The following is a 19,036-nucleotide window of genomic DNA, read 5'->3' as shown; positions in this document are numbered from 1 at the left end:
AATCTGAAAAAAAGACGATTTTTGAATCAAGGATTCTGTGACATTTCTGGCACCGTTCAGCTGCGTTGGTTCATATTTCACTTCTGCACATTTCACCATCATGTGTGATCATTATCAATAACCGGTGTGATAACCTTGAGCCGGTGCCACACTGGAGACGACGGCGTCATTACGCACGAGACACTTTGTCTCCAAACCGCTCGTTGCACATGGAATTCATTCTAATATCTCCTCGTGCATGAGTGTTGCTGGATGAAATGTCTGGATCAGATTCATATTGAGCATATGTGCGTGCTTGTGTGTTTTTGTGCCCCCCCCCCCTCCCTCCCCTCCCTCAGTGAGAGAGCGCGCACACACACGTCAGCTCGGGGAGGGCGAAGAACAGCGAAGCTGCTTAAAATGCAGTGAATGTGACAGTCGAGCGCGAGAGTCCAGACGACAGCGGCGCGCGGACGAGGTGAGCGTGGAAAGTGAGTGAGTGAGGGTGGGGGTGGGGGGGCGCACACCACAACGATGCCAGCGGAACCAGCTCACCCGCAGACGTGACGCCGGCACACCGACAACAAGAGAGGGGGACGCGCGGAGACGCGCGGCTGGTTCCCCACATTACGCGCAGGAGGAGGAGGTGTCGGAGCGGACGAAGGCGCGGGCAGCGTCGCCCTGGTCCGGGGGGTCGGAGGTGGTGGTGGTGGTGGTGGGGGGAAGATGACAGTGGTGCCCGGAGAGAACCTGGATGAGACTGTGGCACTGGCCGCGCTGTCCGCCCAGGACGTGTACGACCCGGAGCGGGCCGAGTACCAGGAGTGCTGCGAGCGGGTGGTCGTCAACATCTCCGGGCTGCGCTTCGAGACGCAGCTGAAGACGCTCGCGCAGTTCCCCCGCACGCTGCTGGGGGACCCGCGCAAGAGGATGCGCTTCTTCGACCCGCTGAGGAACGAGTACTTCTTCGACCGGAACCGACCCAGCTTCGATGCCATCCTCTACTACTACCAGTCCGGGGGTCGGCTCCGCAGACCCGTCAACGTGCCGGTGGACATCTTCATGGAGGAGATCAAATTCTACGAACTTGGGGAGGAGGTGATCGAGAATTTCAAGGAGGACGAGGGCTTCATCAAGGAGGAGGAGCGCCCTCTGCCCGACAACGAGTTCCAGCGGCAGGCGTGGCTCCTGTTCGAGTACCCGGAGAGCTCCGGTCCGGCGCGGGGCATCGCCATCGTGTCCGTGCTGGTCATCCTCATCTCCATCGTGATCTTCTGCCTGGAGACTTTACCCGAGTTCAGGGAGGAGGCGCGGACGTTCGACGAGCAGCTGGCGGTGAACGGAACCGCGCGCGCAGCCAAGAAGCCGAACCCGTTCACGGACCCGTTCTTCATCGTGGAGACGCTGTGCATCATCTGGTTCTCCTTCGAGCTGCTCGTGCGCTTCCTCGCGTGCCCGAGCAAAGCCGCGTTCTTCAAGAACATCATGAACACCATCGACATCGTGGCCATCATGCCCTACTTCATCACGCTGGGCCTGGTGCTGGCGGAGCACCAGGGCAACGGGCAGCAGGCCATGTCGCTGGCCATCCTGCGGGTCATCCGCCTGGTGCGCGTCTTCCGGATCTTCAAGCTGTCCAGACACTCCAAGGGGCTGCAGATCCTGGGGAAGACGCTGCAGGCGAGCATGCGCGAGCTGGGCCTGCTCATCTTCTTCCTCTTCATCGGCGTCATCCTCTTCTCCAGCGCCGTGTACTTCGCGGAGACCGACGACCCGGACTCGGGGTTCAGCAGCATCCCGGACGCCTTCTGGTGGGCGGTGGTGTCCATGACGACGGTGGGCTACGGCGACATGTGTCCGGTCACCATCGGAGGGAAGATCGTGGGCTCGCTGTGCGCCATCGCCGGCGTGTTGACCATCGCGCTGCCGGTGCCGGTCATCGTGTCCAACTTCAACTACTTCTACCACCGCGAGACGGAGCACGAGGAGCAGCTGCAGTACACGCACGTGACGTGCGGCCAGCAGCCGCAGTTCGGGGGAGAGTTCCGGAGGAGCTACAGCAAACCGTCCCTGTGCAAGTCCGACTACCCGGACAGCGACGACGCGGACTCCGTCAAGTACACCAACTGCAGCCCGCACAAGGGCTACGGCGGCAAGCTCACTGACGTGTGACCGGGCGGCGCGCGGAGGAACCTTCCGGTGCCGACATCCAGACACCCAACATCCGGTTCGAGTTCAGACTCACGAGCTTCTTTCTGCTTCCATGAATCATTTCATCAGAGGATTATAACTCATGACACGTGTCTTCCGTTACGCGTCCGTGCCAGAGAGAGATGATCCACCTGTTGTAGCACTTTATCATTGTTATTATTTTTATATTATTATTATGAATGTTCCTCTTAGTAAAGCAGTGACTTATTGTCCAAATGATGCAGGTTCAAAGTTTACATTTTGCTTTTTCTGTCGATCAGCAGCAGCAGAGACAGAACAACACACACGCGCACACACACAGACACGCACACACACACACGCACACAGACACACACACGCACACACACACACACACACACACAGACACACACACGCACACACACACACAAGCACACACACGCACACACACACACACACACACACACGCACACACACACACACACACACACACACACACACAAGCACACAGACACACACACACACACACACACACACACACACACACAGACACACACACACACACACACGCACACAGACACACACACGCAGACACACACACACACACACACAGACAAGCACACACACGCACACACACACACACACACACACGCACACACACACACACACACACACACACGCACACAGACACACACACACGCACACACACACACAAGCACACACACGCACACACACACACACACACACGCACACACACACACACACACACACACAAGCACACAGACACACACACACACACACACAAGCACACAGACACACACACACACACACACAAGCACACAGACACACACACGCACACACGATCAGATGAATCGATGATCGTAAAATGAAAACATTTTAAAAATATAATCTGACAGCAGATTGTATTCTGCCTGCGAGACAAATACCCAGGGCACGCGCACCCCTGTTGTTGTTGTTGACGTGCACGCGTGTACATGTAAACGCACGCGCCTCAGGAGGTGAAATCTGTTTGTCGTGAAAGAAACAAACAACAGATGCAGCTTTTCCCCCCAAACCCGGGACGGGAGCGCCCCCGCGTGGATGCAGAGAGACGCTGCATCCTCCCGCTGTCCGGTGATGCAGTTTCTATGGCAACCGTCCAGACTCGTCTGTGTTGTCAGGGGTGACGGGGACGCGGGAGGAAACTGTGGAGACGCAGAGGCCGGAACACGAACACCACCATGTTGTGTTCATGGCCTCCATGTTGTTGTTGGATCTCAGTAACTGTAACTGACACAAACCACCTGTTGTTAATAATATATATCATATATATAATATGATCCGCACACACACACAGTTATTATGATGATCTGTCTCATAAATATCATCATCACACGTTTCCTGAGACCAAACTGACGTTTTCAATTTGTGCTTTTATTTTGATCTGGAAAAATGAAAAACAAGATTCAAATGTAAAAATCCAACCCCCCCCCCCCCCCCCCCACTGTCACGTTTAAAAAAACCCGATGAGTCTGATATTATCTGTTTAGACATTAAGACGAGAAACAAAGGAAAAATAAGAGGATTGTTATTTGTAATCGCATGTACGGAAACATTTTATTTTGAAAAATGAGGGTAAAAAATTAAATGTCATCAACAAAAAAAACTAAATTGTAATATGAAGCTATATAAGTTAAATTTATCACCATGTACAGAAGCAAAACAAGGACAAAATGTGAAACATTTGAAATTAAGTTGAAAAAGTGAGTAAATTATTTAGTCTCTGATATTGAAATATTAAACTTTGAAAACTGTCAAAACTCTTCAGGGTTTGAACTGAAGTCAAACAAAAATATTTTTTTATTTTCTAAATTATCCAAAATTAGATTCAGATCATGTTTGGATGTAAAACAAACAAACAATAACACGAGATTGTTTTCTCAACTGATTCCAAGAGTCATTTTGATCAAAAGCCCCAGAAAAACAAATCAGATTTCAGACGATCGTATCGGCTCATGCATCGGTCAGACTCATCTTTTACCTGATCAATTGAAAAAACTGAATCAGATATTTCAGCTGACTCATTTTATTTCTCAATCAATCAACATTTTAGCTCTTGGCCCAATAAGTTCTAACACATTTGATCAGTTTCTGTCAGATTAAGAAAAGTAAACAACAACAACAACAACAACAACAGGTCTCATGTTACATGAGGATTCAAGCACCTTCATCATCTGGACTCATGTGGACTCTTGTGGACTCATGTGGATTCATGTGGACACATGTGGACTCATGTGGACTCATCTGGACTCATGTGGACTCATCTGGACTCATGTGGATTCATGTGGACTCATGTGGATTCATGTGGACTCATGTGGACTCATGTGGACTCATGTGGACTCATCTGGACTCATGTGGATTCATGTGGACTCATCTGGACTCATGTGGATTCATGTGGACTCATCTGGACTCATGTGGACTCATGTGGACTCATGTGGACTCATCTGGACTCATGTGGACTCATCTGGACTCATGTGGACTCGAGGGACGATTCATTTCCTGCTGGAATGTTCTAAACCAACTGATGGAATAAAACCAGACGATTCACTGCGAGGGTCAAAGGTCACGCGTTCCCACTTTCGGTTGGATTATAATCTGATGGACGAGGCCTGAGGGAGTTTACCTGCTGAGTCATTGACAGACGGACGGACGAGGGCGGAGCCAAACCACAGGTGAGTTCAACACAGTTTGTTTGTTTCATATTTTACCTGATGATCTGATGATCTGATGATGTCTGTGATGGACGAAGTGTCGTCGATGTCGTCGTTGCTCAGCGTCTCTGATTGAATCTTCTGATGAACGAGTGAAACTCAATCTGAGTTCATGTGAAGATGTCGTGGTTTAAATCAGGAATCAAACATGATCTGAGTCATGGTCGAATGAGATGCAGGAGAAAAATATATATTTAAGACTCAAACTAAACTGGACATAAAATCAGCTTCTTTGTTGATTTCATTCATTAAAAATTTAACTTTTCATTTCCATCAGCTGGTTCCTGATGTTTGTTCACTCACGTTACGACGTCATGACGACACTGAGTCACGTGACAGGTGAAATGATTGTGAGGAGCAGTACGTGTGTCGTCCAGCAGGCGGCAGCAGCAGCTGCTGCATCAGATGAGGATTTATCATCTGAACCAGGAGGTGACGATGATGATGATGATCATGATGATGATGATGATGATGATCATCATCATCATCATGATCATGATGATGCAGAAACTTCTCTCTTAGACAGATTCACTTGAAAAATTGTGATGATAATTTTTTTTGGAAACCTTTAGTAAACAGGCGTAACAATGTGATTTGACTGAAAAATTCAAACAAACAAGAAATAAAATCATTAAATATGAATAAAAAATAATAAAAACAAGAGAACAGAACCCCACCTTCCTCTTCCTCCTCCTCTTCCTCCTTGTATTTTCCTGGAAAATGACAAAAAAGACTAATCGACCATTGAAATTTAGCAGATTAACTTTCTGTTGATTTATTACTTACAATTACTTATAATGAATTACTTCATATTCATTTCAGTTAATGAGTAATTTCCCATTTTTAAAAACAGTATTTTTTTTCATCACAAGAGCAACTTTGAGTCACTTTAATTATTATTGTTTTATTTTTTTAAATGTATTTATGATTATGGATTTCGAATATTACTCATATTTTTATTTAATTAGATAATGAAAATCAGCAGATTAATTCATAATCACAATAACGTTTATTTGCATAAGAGGCTGTGATCATTAAAATATTTAAAAAGTGATCGTGTGATTGGAACATGACACGTCCCCCCAGAGGTCAGAGGTCAGACTTATTTAAAGACACGTATGATGGACGACGGACACGAGACCTTGACCAGCGCCGGCAGCTGCTGAGTGCCGGTCGCCACGGTGATGGGATCACAACGTCCACACAACATCACGCTCAAGTGATTTAATCGGTTGACGATATGAAATCAGATGTTCGTGGGTCGAGTTCATCGTGACGTCAGTATTTTAATAAGAGTTCGTTTGGAGCCTCTGCTGGTTTTCTGTTGTTATGAGGTCGTTTTATACTTTAATACACATTTCAGGTTCGGTTGAACCTTGTTGTGGATTTTAGAATAATAAGATGTTTGGACTCGTTAGCGTCTGATTCTGATGATCATAGATCTGATGATCATAGATCAGTTCAGGTCAGAGTCAGATCAGGATTGAGTTTGTGTCGGTGAAGGACCGACGATATTAATATCAGGTGAGTTTTGAGTTCAGGATCAAGTTATGATGAATGTTAAGTCAAGATCGGGTTAAAATCAGGAAAGGGTTCGAGTGTGTGTGTGTGTGTAGTGTGTTTGTGTGTGTGTGTTTGTGTGTGTGTTTGTGTTTGTGTGTGTGTGTTTGTGTGTGTGTTTGTGTGTGTGTGTGTGTGTGTTTGTGTGTGTGTGTTTGTGTGAGTGTAGTGATTTTGAGTCTGACAACAAAACAAAACAAAACAAACTGAAGTTTGGTTTATGGTTTTGAATTTTGTTGGTGCAGGTTAAGAGTCTCATGTAATTCTGAAGGAGCTCAAGTGTCATGCTGCGAAACATTTACTGAACAACAGTGTTTGTTCTTCTCCTCCAGGTGAAGAAGATCTCCAGTCGCTCGTCCTCTCTGCTTCCTCATCCTCCTCCTCTTCCTCTTCCCTCCTCTTCTCCGTCTTCCTTCCTCTTCCTCCTCCTCTTCCTCTTCCTCTTCCTGCATCTCTTCCTCTTCCCTCCTCTTCTCCGTCTTTCTTCCTCTTCCTCTTCCCTCCTCTTCTCCGTCTTCCTTCCTCTTCCTCTTCCTCCTCCTCTTCCTCTTCCCTCCTCTTCTCCATCTTCCTTCCTCTTCCTCTTCCTCCATCTCTTCCTCTTCCCTCCTCTTCTCCATCTTCCTTCCTCTTCCTCTTCCTCCATCTCTTCCTCTTCCCTCCTCTTCTCCGTCTTTCTTCCTCTTCCTCTTCCTCCTCTTCTCCGTCTTTCTTCCTCTTCCTCTTCCTCCTCCTCTTCTCCGTCTTTCTTCCTCTTCCTCTTCCCTCCTCTTCTCCGTCTTCCTTCCTCTTCCTCTTCCTCTTCCTCTTCCTCCTCCTCTTCCTCCATCTCTTCCTCTTCCCTCCTCTTCTCCGTCTTTCTTCCTCTTCCTCTTCCTCTTCCTCCTCCTCTTCCTCTTCTTCTCCTCTTCCTCCTCCTCTTCTCCGTCTTTCTTCCTCTTCCTCTTCCCTCCTCTTCTCCGTCTTTCTTCCTCTTCCTCTTCCTCTTCCCTCCTCTTCTCCGTCTTCCTTCCTCTTCCTCTTCCTCCTCCTCTTCCTCCATCTCTTCCTCTTCCCTCCTCTTCTCCGTCTTCCTTCCTCTGACGAAGGAGGAGTAAAAGCAGATGAACACTGACACTCACCACGGAGCTGTGAGACGCCTCTTTCATTTCAGAGGAAGACCCCGACAGAGTGAATTTGCAGTTGGACTCTGAGGTACGACAAACGTTACTTGAATCATCTTGACGTTACAGGAAGTAGATTTACAACACGTCTGCTGGCGAGCGGCTCCTCCTGCTGGAGAGAAACACGTACGTCCTCGTCTGTGTTGCAAATCATATTCAAACCAAAACATATATTATTATCGTTGCATGCTTGGAAAGTGGAGCATGTGAACAGTTAATCTGAAATATGGGAACAACAACAACAACAACAACAACTCATCGATATCAAGTTCATTCAGATAGTTCTGTTCGACCAGTGGGTGAGTTATTGCTAAATCTCTATTTTTTAAAAGCATCATACTGTAAATGTTTTATACGGAGAAAAGAAATATCGGTTAATCTTGTGAATTATTTTGTAGATTTTTAAACATTTTTACTAATGCGTTTCATTTAATTTGTTTCTTTTTATTTGCTTTGGAAAAAACAAAGCAGCTGTGATGAAAACGTCTGCCTGCAGAAAAACACTTTAACAAAATGATCTGCCCCCCAAAAAAAGAAAAGAGAAATGTCTCTGCTGGAAAAGCTGAAACGCATTTATCGCAGATTTTTTTTCTGAATGTTTCTGATTGTGTTCTTTGATCAGAATGGTGTAACATCTGTTCTCTCAGTAACATCTACCTCAGTGTCCCGCCCATTACTGACAGAAGCTTTAAAACCTGAATGACGCCGGAAGTTCCTACGTTTCCTGAACACAATCATCACACCTGAGATTTTATCAACTAAATCAACTGCCACAATGGTACAGACGAAAATGTATTACCATTAGAGTAACTTGGGTTATATATATATATATATATATATATGTGTGTAGATGATATATATATATATATATATATATGGATGATATAGATGTATATGATTTTATATTTGCACATTTTATTATGTTATTTTTTCAAAGCGTGTGTCAGTGATAATGAATGAATTGTTGATTTAAGGGCAATAATAATAATAATAATAATAATAATAATAATGATAATAATAATAATGTTCTGCAGAGTTTCCTGTTGCTGAATTGAGCAGGTGGATGTTAAAACTCAAACTATTCGTTTAGTTTGAGGTTTTAATGGAATTTAATGTAGATTTAAGGAGAACAAAGTTCTGTCGGTGACGATTAATCTCTGTGATGTGGAACAAAACTGGTGTCGTTTGAAGGAATATTTTGACATTTTGGGAGATGATTTTGTAAACTGTCTTCAGATGTGCAATGATCCGAGGTGTGTTTGAACCTAGCTTAGCACGAAGTGGTGGGACGCTGCTCAGTTTCAGGTGCAGTTAGCAGTGGAGCTAACTTTCGTTTTAACACGGCTGAAATGGTTTTGATGATTTCGACACCTGCTATCAGTCTTTATGCTAAGCTAAGCTAAACACATTTTGGACCTATTTCTGTACTGAACTGAAACCCGTGACTTTGGAGAAAATCCTCATGAATCCTGAGCAGCGTGTCAAACACACTCGACCGTTTGCTCTTCTGATGATTCTGCTTCTCTTGGACGTGAAAACAGCCGACGGAGGTTCGTGTCTGACGAGTCGTCAGCGGGCGATAGATCCTAGTTGTTGTGCAGACTGTGTGTGTGCAGTTACAGTCATGATAATTATAAGAAGATGATAAATCTCCTGTGAGTGATGCAACGACCTGACAGATTAACCGTCACTTGATCTTCACCACATGTAACATCGTCATCATCATCATCATCACCTTGAACAAACATCCTCAGACTCGTCAGCGACTCGTCATGTTCACGCACAAACAAGGAAAACTAAAAGTGTGACTGGTTCAGGGCAGAAGCTTCTTCCTGTTTCTGTTTTTTTAATTTCCTGTTATTGATTATTACCATGTTTATTTTTGACAATCCTTGAATTGTGATCTATTTTTGATAAAAAAATAAATCTTCAATCCCGATCATCAGTTTCGATCTTCATGTGTTTCAGACGACTGCTCACGTTCCGTTTGTCGCCATAAACACTTCCACCAGACGGGACGGATGGATTTCATTAGTGTGTGTGTGTGTGTGTGTGTGTGTGTGTGTGTCATCACGTCTTTATTACGTTCATCCGTCCTCTGATTCCTCGCTGAACTTCATCATTGGTTTTAAAGCCTCACAACAGTCAGTCAGGACTACGAGAGGATGGAACCGATCCTGCTTAATGTGAATAAATCTGAAATACGACCGGACGACAACATTAACTTACAGATATAAATACTTTGTGACTTAACACTTTTGTTATTGCTTTTCTGTCAGGTGAATCTTGAGAATATTCTCGTTGTGAACTGCTCCACGTGTTAAAGCTGCCGACACGAAACCAGCAGATGTTACGTTCAGTTATTCATCGATAAGCAATAACGCATGGACAATACAGTATCATCCGCAAAAGGTGACGTGTTTGGTTTGTTTCTGTGCATAAAAAAGACGTAATAGTGCCTTGATCCCAATCTGATTCAGTTAATAACCCTGATGTACCACAGAAGAAGAACGTGTGTATTTACTGTATATTACAACTGTAGGTTGCACAAACTGTAGAGATGACGTATTGTAAATTAATGTGTTGAATGTAAAGTACAAGTCTTCCTGGTTGGTGTTTTCTGAGAGAGAAAAGAAATGTGAAAAAAATCTGATAGTTACTACGGAAGCTCAGAGTTGCCATGGTTACAGTTAATTACTTCAAGGCCTGTTATTTTATTAATAAATCATTTATCTTTTACTTTAGATATTATATTGTTCATATTGTAAAATATGATCCTGAAATTTAAAAAAACCAAACAAACACGTTAATATCTTGATGAAAGTATTTGATCAAGATATTAACGTTGTGATATCAGGAGCCTGAAACCATGACCACTCTGAGCCTCCACCGTTCAGTTTTGTGTCGTAGAAAACACTTGATCACATCTTCACTTCCTGCCTCGGACACTGAAGGTTATTTTTTTAACAGCTCATGAAACTGAGACTTCAAATTCTCACTTTGGACATTTGAACTTTTACTTCATTTCACTGTGAGAGAAAGGAAAAGACTAAAGTTACTTACACTAATTAAATATATGTGAAAATAAATTAGATTGAGAGAAAAACGATCTTCATCTTTTATGTGAATTGAAATTAAGATTAGAAAAACCTTGACTCAAGGGTCATTTTCCAGGGCTCTCACTCACACATCTGTGATCTTCCTCAGCAGACGGAGTTAACGTGGTCGTAAGGGGTTCGGAAGAAAACCTTGTTGACCAGGATTAAAGCTCTGGGAAAATAAAACGAGAAAATGAAAAAAAATAAACAAAATATTTTTTTCTTTAAGTTTGGGGAAAATAAATTACGAAATAAATATATTTGAAGAAAAAAAAACAGACGGAAAAGTATAATTTGATTGTTTCAATTAAACAGAAATTTATTTTGATTTAAAGAATATGAAACAAAACTCACCCTGATCATAACCTGGAGTTTAAATAAAGATTCTTAATATTATTGAAGCTGAATACACTTGATCACACAGAACAGATAGTTTAACCATTTTCTTACTGTGATGATTGTTTTTTTTATTTTTTTACAGTGATTGTTTCTTTTTTTTAAGAACAAAAGGAGGCATCTTTTTGTAAAAAAAAACTTAATAACTTTAATTCGTCATAAATGACAGAAAACATTGTTGGATTTATCAGAATCTATCTGACTTGATGTTGGGCAAGTGAGAAAGACCACAACTTTTATTTGGTCTGGAAAAATAATAATGATATTTAATGAAAATGTGATGATAATAATAAATGTCTTGATTTTCTGGCCTGGACGTCAAAGTGGTAGAAATAAACATCATGAACCAAAACTTCTAAAAGATTATATGTTCAAACTGTTCAGTCAGACTCAGACGAGTGGAACGAGACTGAGAAGACAAAACAAAATATCCCTATTAATATCACTCTTATTGACCTGAGTGTCACAGCTGCAGTTTGTCTCCGTGTATCCGACGTGTTTGTCTCCAGATGTTTTCCTGCTTCTGACCAACAGCTGATCACGACTCGGTGTCTGTTTCCTCAGTGTTTAAGAATCTTAATGATTAGATTTTATTTTTGGTAAAGTATCTGTGTGTTTCACTGTATGTGACAGATATAACGTTAAATAACAGAGAAAAAAAGAGTCTTTCCTGACGTTATATATGTTCGTGACTCGGGATCGTACGTAATGTTTATGCACAACATTCTGGTTTGTGACGATGTTTAACGTGGCCTTTTCTTTTCTCTTCGATGTACCGCAATGTTGTAAATGATAATGTATCATACGACATAATGTATATTAAAGTTAATGAAGCTTTATGTTTCTACTGTGTATGTGTAATAAATAACTGAATGAAACTACACAACTTCTGTCCACTCATTCAGGTGGAGGTTGTAGTTTCAGGAGCCTTCCGCACCTTGTTGGGTCCGGACCTTCTGACTTCAGGTTGGTCCCAACCAAAATTGCAGGTGTGAAAGATTCCTCGGACCAATGGACCAAAGTCTGGTCCGACCTAAAGAGGAGGTCTGGGTCCGGACCAAACTGAACCGTGGTTCAGCAAGTTGTCATAGAAGAAGAAGGTTAGAGATGAGCAGCGGTATCACCCGGGAGGAGGAGGAGACGAAACCGATGTAACCGAAACTACAGAGTTGGTCCTCAGAGGCTCTTCGTAGTTTTCTTGTTTCCCTCCTCGTCGTATCGTCTTCTGACTCGTTGACTCGTCGTTTGCAGAGTCATGAAGCTCCTCTGCTGCTGTACATCGGCTGCAGGCCTCATTCAAAAGTAATGACTCCGAGCTGCAGGCGAACGGATCCATTATACCAGGAACTCGCTCTAAAGAGACAAATGGAAAAACCACAAGTGAACGCAGACCATTAGCAGTAAGTGTGAGTGATGATTCAGCAGTTATTCTCTCATCACTGTCTGATGCTCTTCTGGATCCAGCTCCTCCTGGAGGGTCCAGAGGAGGTTCCTGGACCAGATGGTCTTCAGATCGGTCCCAGTCTTTCCTCGCACAACAAGATCTGTTGTTGTGCAAAAATGAATCTTGTTTGATCCAAATGACCAGCCGACGCTAAAGACGAGTCCGAGGACGGATCTCCGTGACTCTGGTTGACCCCGTGTCGGTGCTTCCTGTTGCCCTCTGACCTCGTCCCTCTGCCTTAATGGAAAGTTAATGGTGCAGAAAATTCCATTCGATGGCGTTGACGCGTCCACCTTGAGGAACGACACCTTCACATCCACCTGCCTGAGAGAGAGCTCACGGTTCACTGAGCCGCTGCCCTCTGCACTGACTCCTGCAGGTCACCAGGAGGACACACACACACACACACACACACACACACACACACACACACACTGATTTGTCCGACCCTCTGTTTCCTGTTACCGCTGCCACGCGGGACGGGGGAGAAGTGAAACCACGTCAATTATTCATGTGGAGTGGAGCCGAGTTTCAGAGACACAAAGACAAAGTGGTCTCGTCTCTCGACGGCCGCCGGTCAAATAAATACGAGGCCAACGGAAGCGATGCATTGTGGGATTGTTTTTGATGAAGCTGGTTCGCTGCAGCAGAAGAACTCGGAACAGAGAAGGAGATTGTGATTTTAGGAAGTCGCTGTCACCTCATCATCATCTCTCCTGTATCCATCTCTTACGTACAGAGCAAGGCTAGCTGCGAAGCTAAGCTACCTGGCTACCTGCTTTAGCATCATACTCCAAGGTCTTACAACAAGCGTGCTCACATTATATTGAACCAAACCTCAAGGTAACAGTGCGTTTCATTCGCTTCCCTGTCGGTGGCGTCACGTCTCCTTTGTTAATGTGTCTGTGTCGTGTTTATCGGATCAGAAGAGTCAAAGTGGACTTTTGATCCAGAACCATTGACTGTAAATAATTGTGTCTTTGTCTTTCTGTCTGTAGATGAATTGGCTGAACCGACCATCATTCGGATCTTTGTACGTTTCGTCCGCGGCGTCAATGAATCAGCTCATTTCACTTCAACAACCAGCGACAGGAGCGAGTCGCTCCACGTCCGAGAGGCTGCGAGGCGACTGGTCTGCTTTATCACGCCCAGGAACTTCTCTGATCTCCCAAATCTCGGCCCGGATTAGCCAGTAATCCAACGACACTCCCGCCAATTTGAAGCGACTGGTGGTCGCTCGTCATTTAATCTGGGTCACGACTCGACTCGTCGGTCACATCACCCTGAGATCTCGCTGCCGTCATCCGGGGCTCGTTCGCTCTCTGACTCGCTGAGAGCGACTGGAGGCAAACTTCCATAACCATGCACAATAAAGAAGATTATTTAAAATCAGACGATTTTCGTGAAATAACTTGTTTTCAGCTCAGAACAACAGAAGATTGGATAAAGTAGAATAACGGAGGGATGATGTCTCGCTTTATATTCCAGGACGACTCATTTAAGGGAAATAACAAACTTTAGAGAAAAGCTCAGTTCAAACCATAATTCATTCTGTTATGAGGAAATGGAAACAAGTAAGTTTAATACAGTATTTAATATGTATTTTATTTGTATATGTTTATATGTATTTATTATCTGTGACTATGTTTGTGTTATTTCTACCAGAAAAAAAGAAAATTAACTATCTTAAAAATGAAGTGTTAAATATTACAATGAATCCTGAATTTTAAATTAACATGTACAGTAAATATTGAGACATATGATGTTTGTATGAAACATGTTGAGGAGTGAACATCTGCAGTCGGAGCTGTAAAGCGAGGTCACTTCCTCTCTTCACACAGAATGGAGGGATGTTTTTTTATTCTTATGGTTTTTTTTTGTTGGGTTGTACCATTGTAGGGGGGGTGGGGGGGGGGTGAGAACGTACAGTAGGAAACATGTCGGCCTCTTCACGGTTCATATCCTACACACACGTGATCACATGAGCTCGTCACGCTCCGACGGTTCAACTGCAGCGCTTTCTGAATTAGCACAACCCCCCCCCCCCCCCCCCCCCCCCCCCCCCCGAGGTGGATGGAGCCTGAGCGAAAAATAGACTCCAGAATCCCCTCAAAGACAGAGGAGCGCTCTAAAAATAGACCTCCCACACACACACACACACACACACACGGTGGCAGCATGCGGGGATTCCCTGAAGGTCATCTCTGGCAGTTTACATTTTTGTCATTGAAAAAAAGAACGTACAAACGCGACGTTTCCTCATCGTCCTGCTGTGATACTGTAGCTGTTCCTCCCAGCATCCAGTCTTTATGTTAAGCTAAGCTAAGCTAAGCTAATCACATCTTGGACCTCTCATTGTGAGAGAATGTGAGATGAGCTGCTGACATTCATCCTCTCACCGGACAGTGAAGAAGGAAACTAATAAGAAGATCACTTCCCCCAAAATGTCCATTTAACAGTTTAATGTTTTATTTTATGTGCATCAGTTTAGAATCTTCCTATTTTCACGTTTTCCCTCCGGCCGGTTCGAGTCCGTGTGAACTCGCTCTCTCTCCGCTGCTGTAAGAGATAATGATGATAATGATGGAGTGACGATGCTGCCGGTCCTCCAGCTGTGTGGTGCGGCGACGCCACTCTCTGAAAATGACCGCGAGCGCTTCAGGAGGTTGAGCTCATTAAACAGCTGCTGTGGACACTCGCTTCAATCGCTGCTCACATACATATTGTCCATAACTCTGTTCATACATGAGTTAAATATAGTTCCATGAGGTGGACCGACCTCCTGTGAGTCTCCATGTTTCTATGTCGTGTTTTTCTACGCCGGAAACAGGAAATGGAATTAGCGGTGCGCCACCATAAAGTGTCCCCTGTCGGCTGCTCAGTTGGTTGTGTTTTTTGCAACTTTACCACCAGATGGCGCCAGAAAGTTACAAAAATTACACACTGGAGCTTTGGGCAACTTTTAAGATCAATATTAAATTTTTAGTAAAAGGTGACTAGAATTACATGAATAACTTTCGACTTAATAGACAACAATTCTTTCTTACCTTTGCTAAAGTCTCACAATCATCATCATCATCATCATCATCAGTGCTGCTGTGAAATTCAGAGATGTTCATGATCTCGTGTCTGAGTCTCTAGATTCTGCATTGAGCCACTTTGTTAATCTTCATCAGATTTCCTGGATGAAGATTAGACGTAAGAGACACTTGATGGTGTCATCGATCGAGTACCTCTTCTCCTCCTCGGGGGACATCTGACGACTCTCGCTGACTTACTGCCGCCGCCATCGATCGGCTCATTGACGACTCGTCCACCTCGGGTCAATGTTATGATGATGAAACTGCCGTTTGGACATTGATGATGTCGGACGACGTTTCCTTTTTATTTACACTGAAGCTTCAGGCGGATCGTCACACGACATCCTCCTGGTGGAGGAAGATAAACTGTCCAGACGACAGCAGATAAATCACGTTCACTTCTGAGCTCCGAGGCTTTTATCACCTCCTCTTCAAACGGTCCGTCACATGGCACAGCTGCAATATCATATATATATATATATATATATATATATATATATATATATATATATATATATGTATGATATACAGTGTGTTTTATGATTGTGTTTGAGTTTTAAGGTTGTTGTGATTTCTCGGTTCAGTTTTATTTCGTCCTCTGTGTTTAAACTTGACATCAGTATTTTACTTTCACCTTCTCTCCATCATCATCATCCTCATCATCATCAGCGGGTCCGTAACCTTCCTCCCTCCCCCCATCTGTCACTTCTCCTCCCTCTTTCCACCTCGTAGGTTTCTCCCATGACGTGAGTCTAATAATAGCCTCCCTGAAGTCGGGCCCCCGAGGCCCGTGTGGTGGTGGTGGTCTTGAAGGGCACTACGTGAATCGGCCGTGCTCTCTCTTCTCCCTGCACACGCTACGAGGATCACAAATAGCTCTGGAGAATACATAGGTATTATATAAGTATCCCGTGTGTTTATGAATGGGGGGGAGCAGCTGCAGCAGGACTTATGAATGCATCCCCCCCCCCCATATTCATCTATGTGTGGATATGAAGAACAGAATTCACTCCAGCTGGAGAAACGCTGTTTGGTGAATGAACTTGACGAGTGAAAAGGTCCGAGCGAGTCACAGCTCGGACGAATAGATCAAACATGGCCGCCGCCTCGCGGTGAACGTCCACGTCTCCAGCCACGAGAGATAAAGACGATGGAATGAGATGATATCTGTTTACTCAAAGTATTGTTGTTTTTCAGGAAGATTACAAGTTCCTTTTTTTTTTTCCACATGAGTGATATGATGACATCACGTTGCTAATTTTAGCAATGCTACATTTTTAGCTTAGCAGTCGTATGTATCAACGACTGCTAACGTTCAGGTTCTTTCTAACGTCGACTTTCAAAAAACCAGAACCAGAACCAGAATCAGAACCGGAATTGGAATCAGAATCAGAACCAGAATCAGAATCAGGACTAGAACTAGAACCAGAACCAGAATCAGAATCAGAACCAGAACCAGAATCAGAACCAGAACCAGTCAGAAGACGACTGTGTTTGACTCGCGTGAGTATTTTGTTCTGAAGCAGCGAGTCTTAGATTAATATTTCATGTGGGTACACTCGGTTTTCTCCCATCTTCACCTTCACACACTCTCTCTCTCTCTCTCCGTCTCCTGAGGTTTTCCTCTGTGAGGAAGCCGAGCTGAGAGCGAGCAGATAAGAGGGATGTAGGGCGGGAAGATGGTTGAGGAGAGAGGAGAGGAGAGGGGGAGGAGAGAGGAGAGGGAGGAGAGGGGGAGGAGAGGAGAGAGGAGAGGAGAGGGGGAGGATGGAGGGAGGATGAGGAGAGAGGAGAGGAGAGGGGGAGGAGAGGGGGAGGATGGAGGGAGGATGAGGAGAGAGGGAGGAGAGGGGGAGGAGAGAGGAGAGGAGAGGAGAGGGGGAGGATGAGGAGAGAGGAGAGGAGAGGGGGAGGAGAGGAGAGAGGAGAGGAGAGGAGAGGAGAGGGGGAGGATGGAGGGAGGATGAGGAGAGAGGAGAGGAGAGGGGGAGGATGGAGGGAGGATGAGGAGAGAGGAGAGGAGAGGGGGAGGATGGAGGGAGGATGAGGAGAGAGGAGAGGATGGAGGGAGGATGAGGAGAGAGGAGAGGAGAGGGGGAGGATGGAGGGAGGATGAGGAGAGAGGAGAGGAGAGGGGGAGGATGGAGGGAGGGAGGATGAGGAGCTCTGTGGAAAGGAGGAAGGTTTAATGAGACGTTGTATGTTGCCCCTGATTGTGGCACGAGGACGAGGCAGGAGATGACAGGGCGGTGGGTTGCATGGGGGATGGAGCAGAGGCATCCCTCTTCCTCCTCTTCCTCCTCCTCCTCTTCCTCATCTTTCTCCTCCTCCTCTTCCTCCTCTCTGCTGCACGAGAGCTTCGTCACTGGTTCCTCCTCCCGTCACCCACGACCTCTGACAGCAGCACCGAGTGGTCGCTAACGCTAACCTGCTAACCTGGCGTTAAGATCGTCACTGTCAGACGAGGAGAACATGGCGTGACGGACACGTAGCTCTCCGACCAATCACTGGGTCGCAAACAACACAAACCAGTTCCGCCACGTTCACATGACTAACGTCGCCTCTGTGACCAAACCCATCGTGAAAGCTTTGAGGAGGTCGTGATGCGGCGTCAGTTGTCGTCCGTTATCACTAACTGCGCGAGATACAAGGAGGTATCGATCGTTTCTGAACGCAGCTGACGTTCCTGCGTCGTCCAGGTCGAGATTGAAGTGTTGATATCGTGTCGTAGTCCGACTGCAGCATGACATCGATGTTGGCGTCTGTCAGCAGCTGGACAGTTGGGAACAAATCATGAAACATGAGAACCTGATTCAGTGTCTGATGGAATCTGGACCTTTGAGTCTCTATGGAGATAAACCTACAGATGAATCTTCCTCTTCCAACTTCCACTGGAGGTTTTCCTCTCAGCGCCTGACGTGTTCTGAGCTCAGAGAGACGCTACCGGTCGTCAGGTGAGACCGTCGCTCAGTGACCGACTAACAAGCCGGAATTCAAAACAACCCTCTGGCTGTTCGCAGTGTAAATTAAGAAACTAATCCTTTGGCCTATCGCTGCCAATCAGCGGAGGAAGCCCAAAGCCTCCGGGAGCTTAGCGCCCGCGGGCGTCAGCTGCCGATTGGCCGAGCGGCGGCAGATGGAGGAGACGAGCTCTCAGAAGTTCAAGTTAAACTTTCCACTTGCGTTGAGGAGGGAATTAAAGGTGCAGCTCTGACTCCATCTTCAGTTTCAGGGGTTTGACGAAGCAGTGGCTGTAACCTGACACCGGACAGTTATAGCAGCGGCAGCGGCGGCGGCTTCTCCTCCTTTGTGCGGCGGCGTTCATCGGGATCATCTGACAGAAGAGAAAACATGAAGTCATCCTCCGCGGTGCACG

At 45.3% G+C, this 19,036-nt stretch overlaps 1 protein-coding gene across 1 annotated transcript; it reads left to right on the top strand.

Moving 5' to 3' along the window:
* The first annotated feature begins 357 nt into the window (after positions 1 to 357).
* On the top strand, positions 358 to 2,525 carry LOC118291911 (shaker-related potassium channel tsha2). The gene has a single exon (XM_035620446.2). It carries the CDS (start codon positions 706 to 708, stop codon positions 2,149 to 2,151), a length of 1,446 nt encoding a protein of 481 aa, XP_035476339.2. The 5' UTR covers positions 358 to 705; the 3' UTR covers positions 2,152 to 2,525.
* The last annotated feature ends 16,511 nt before the right edge of the window (positions 2,526 to 19,036 follow it).

Source organism: Scophthalmus maximus, chromosome 12 (assembly GCF_022379125.1).
Source record: "Scophthalmus maximus strain ysfricsl-2021 chromosome 12, ASM2237912v1, whole genome shotgun sequence".
In the NCBI taxonomy this organism is placed as follows: Eukaryota; Metazoa; Chordata; class Actinopteri; order Pleuronectiformes; family Scophthalmidae; genus Scophthalmus; species Scophthalmus maximus.
The sequence above is the reverse complement of the archived record's forward strand: the minus strand, read 5'-3'. Positions and strand labels throughout refer to the sequence as shown.

Coding starts and splice junctions, on each gene's coding strand:
- LOC118291911 (XM_035620446.2), top strand. CDS start 706: ATGACAGTGGTGCCCGGAGAGAACCTGGATGAGACTGTGGCACTGGCC.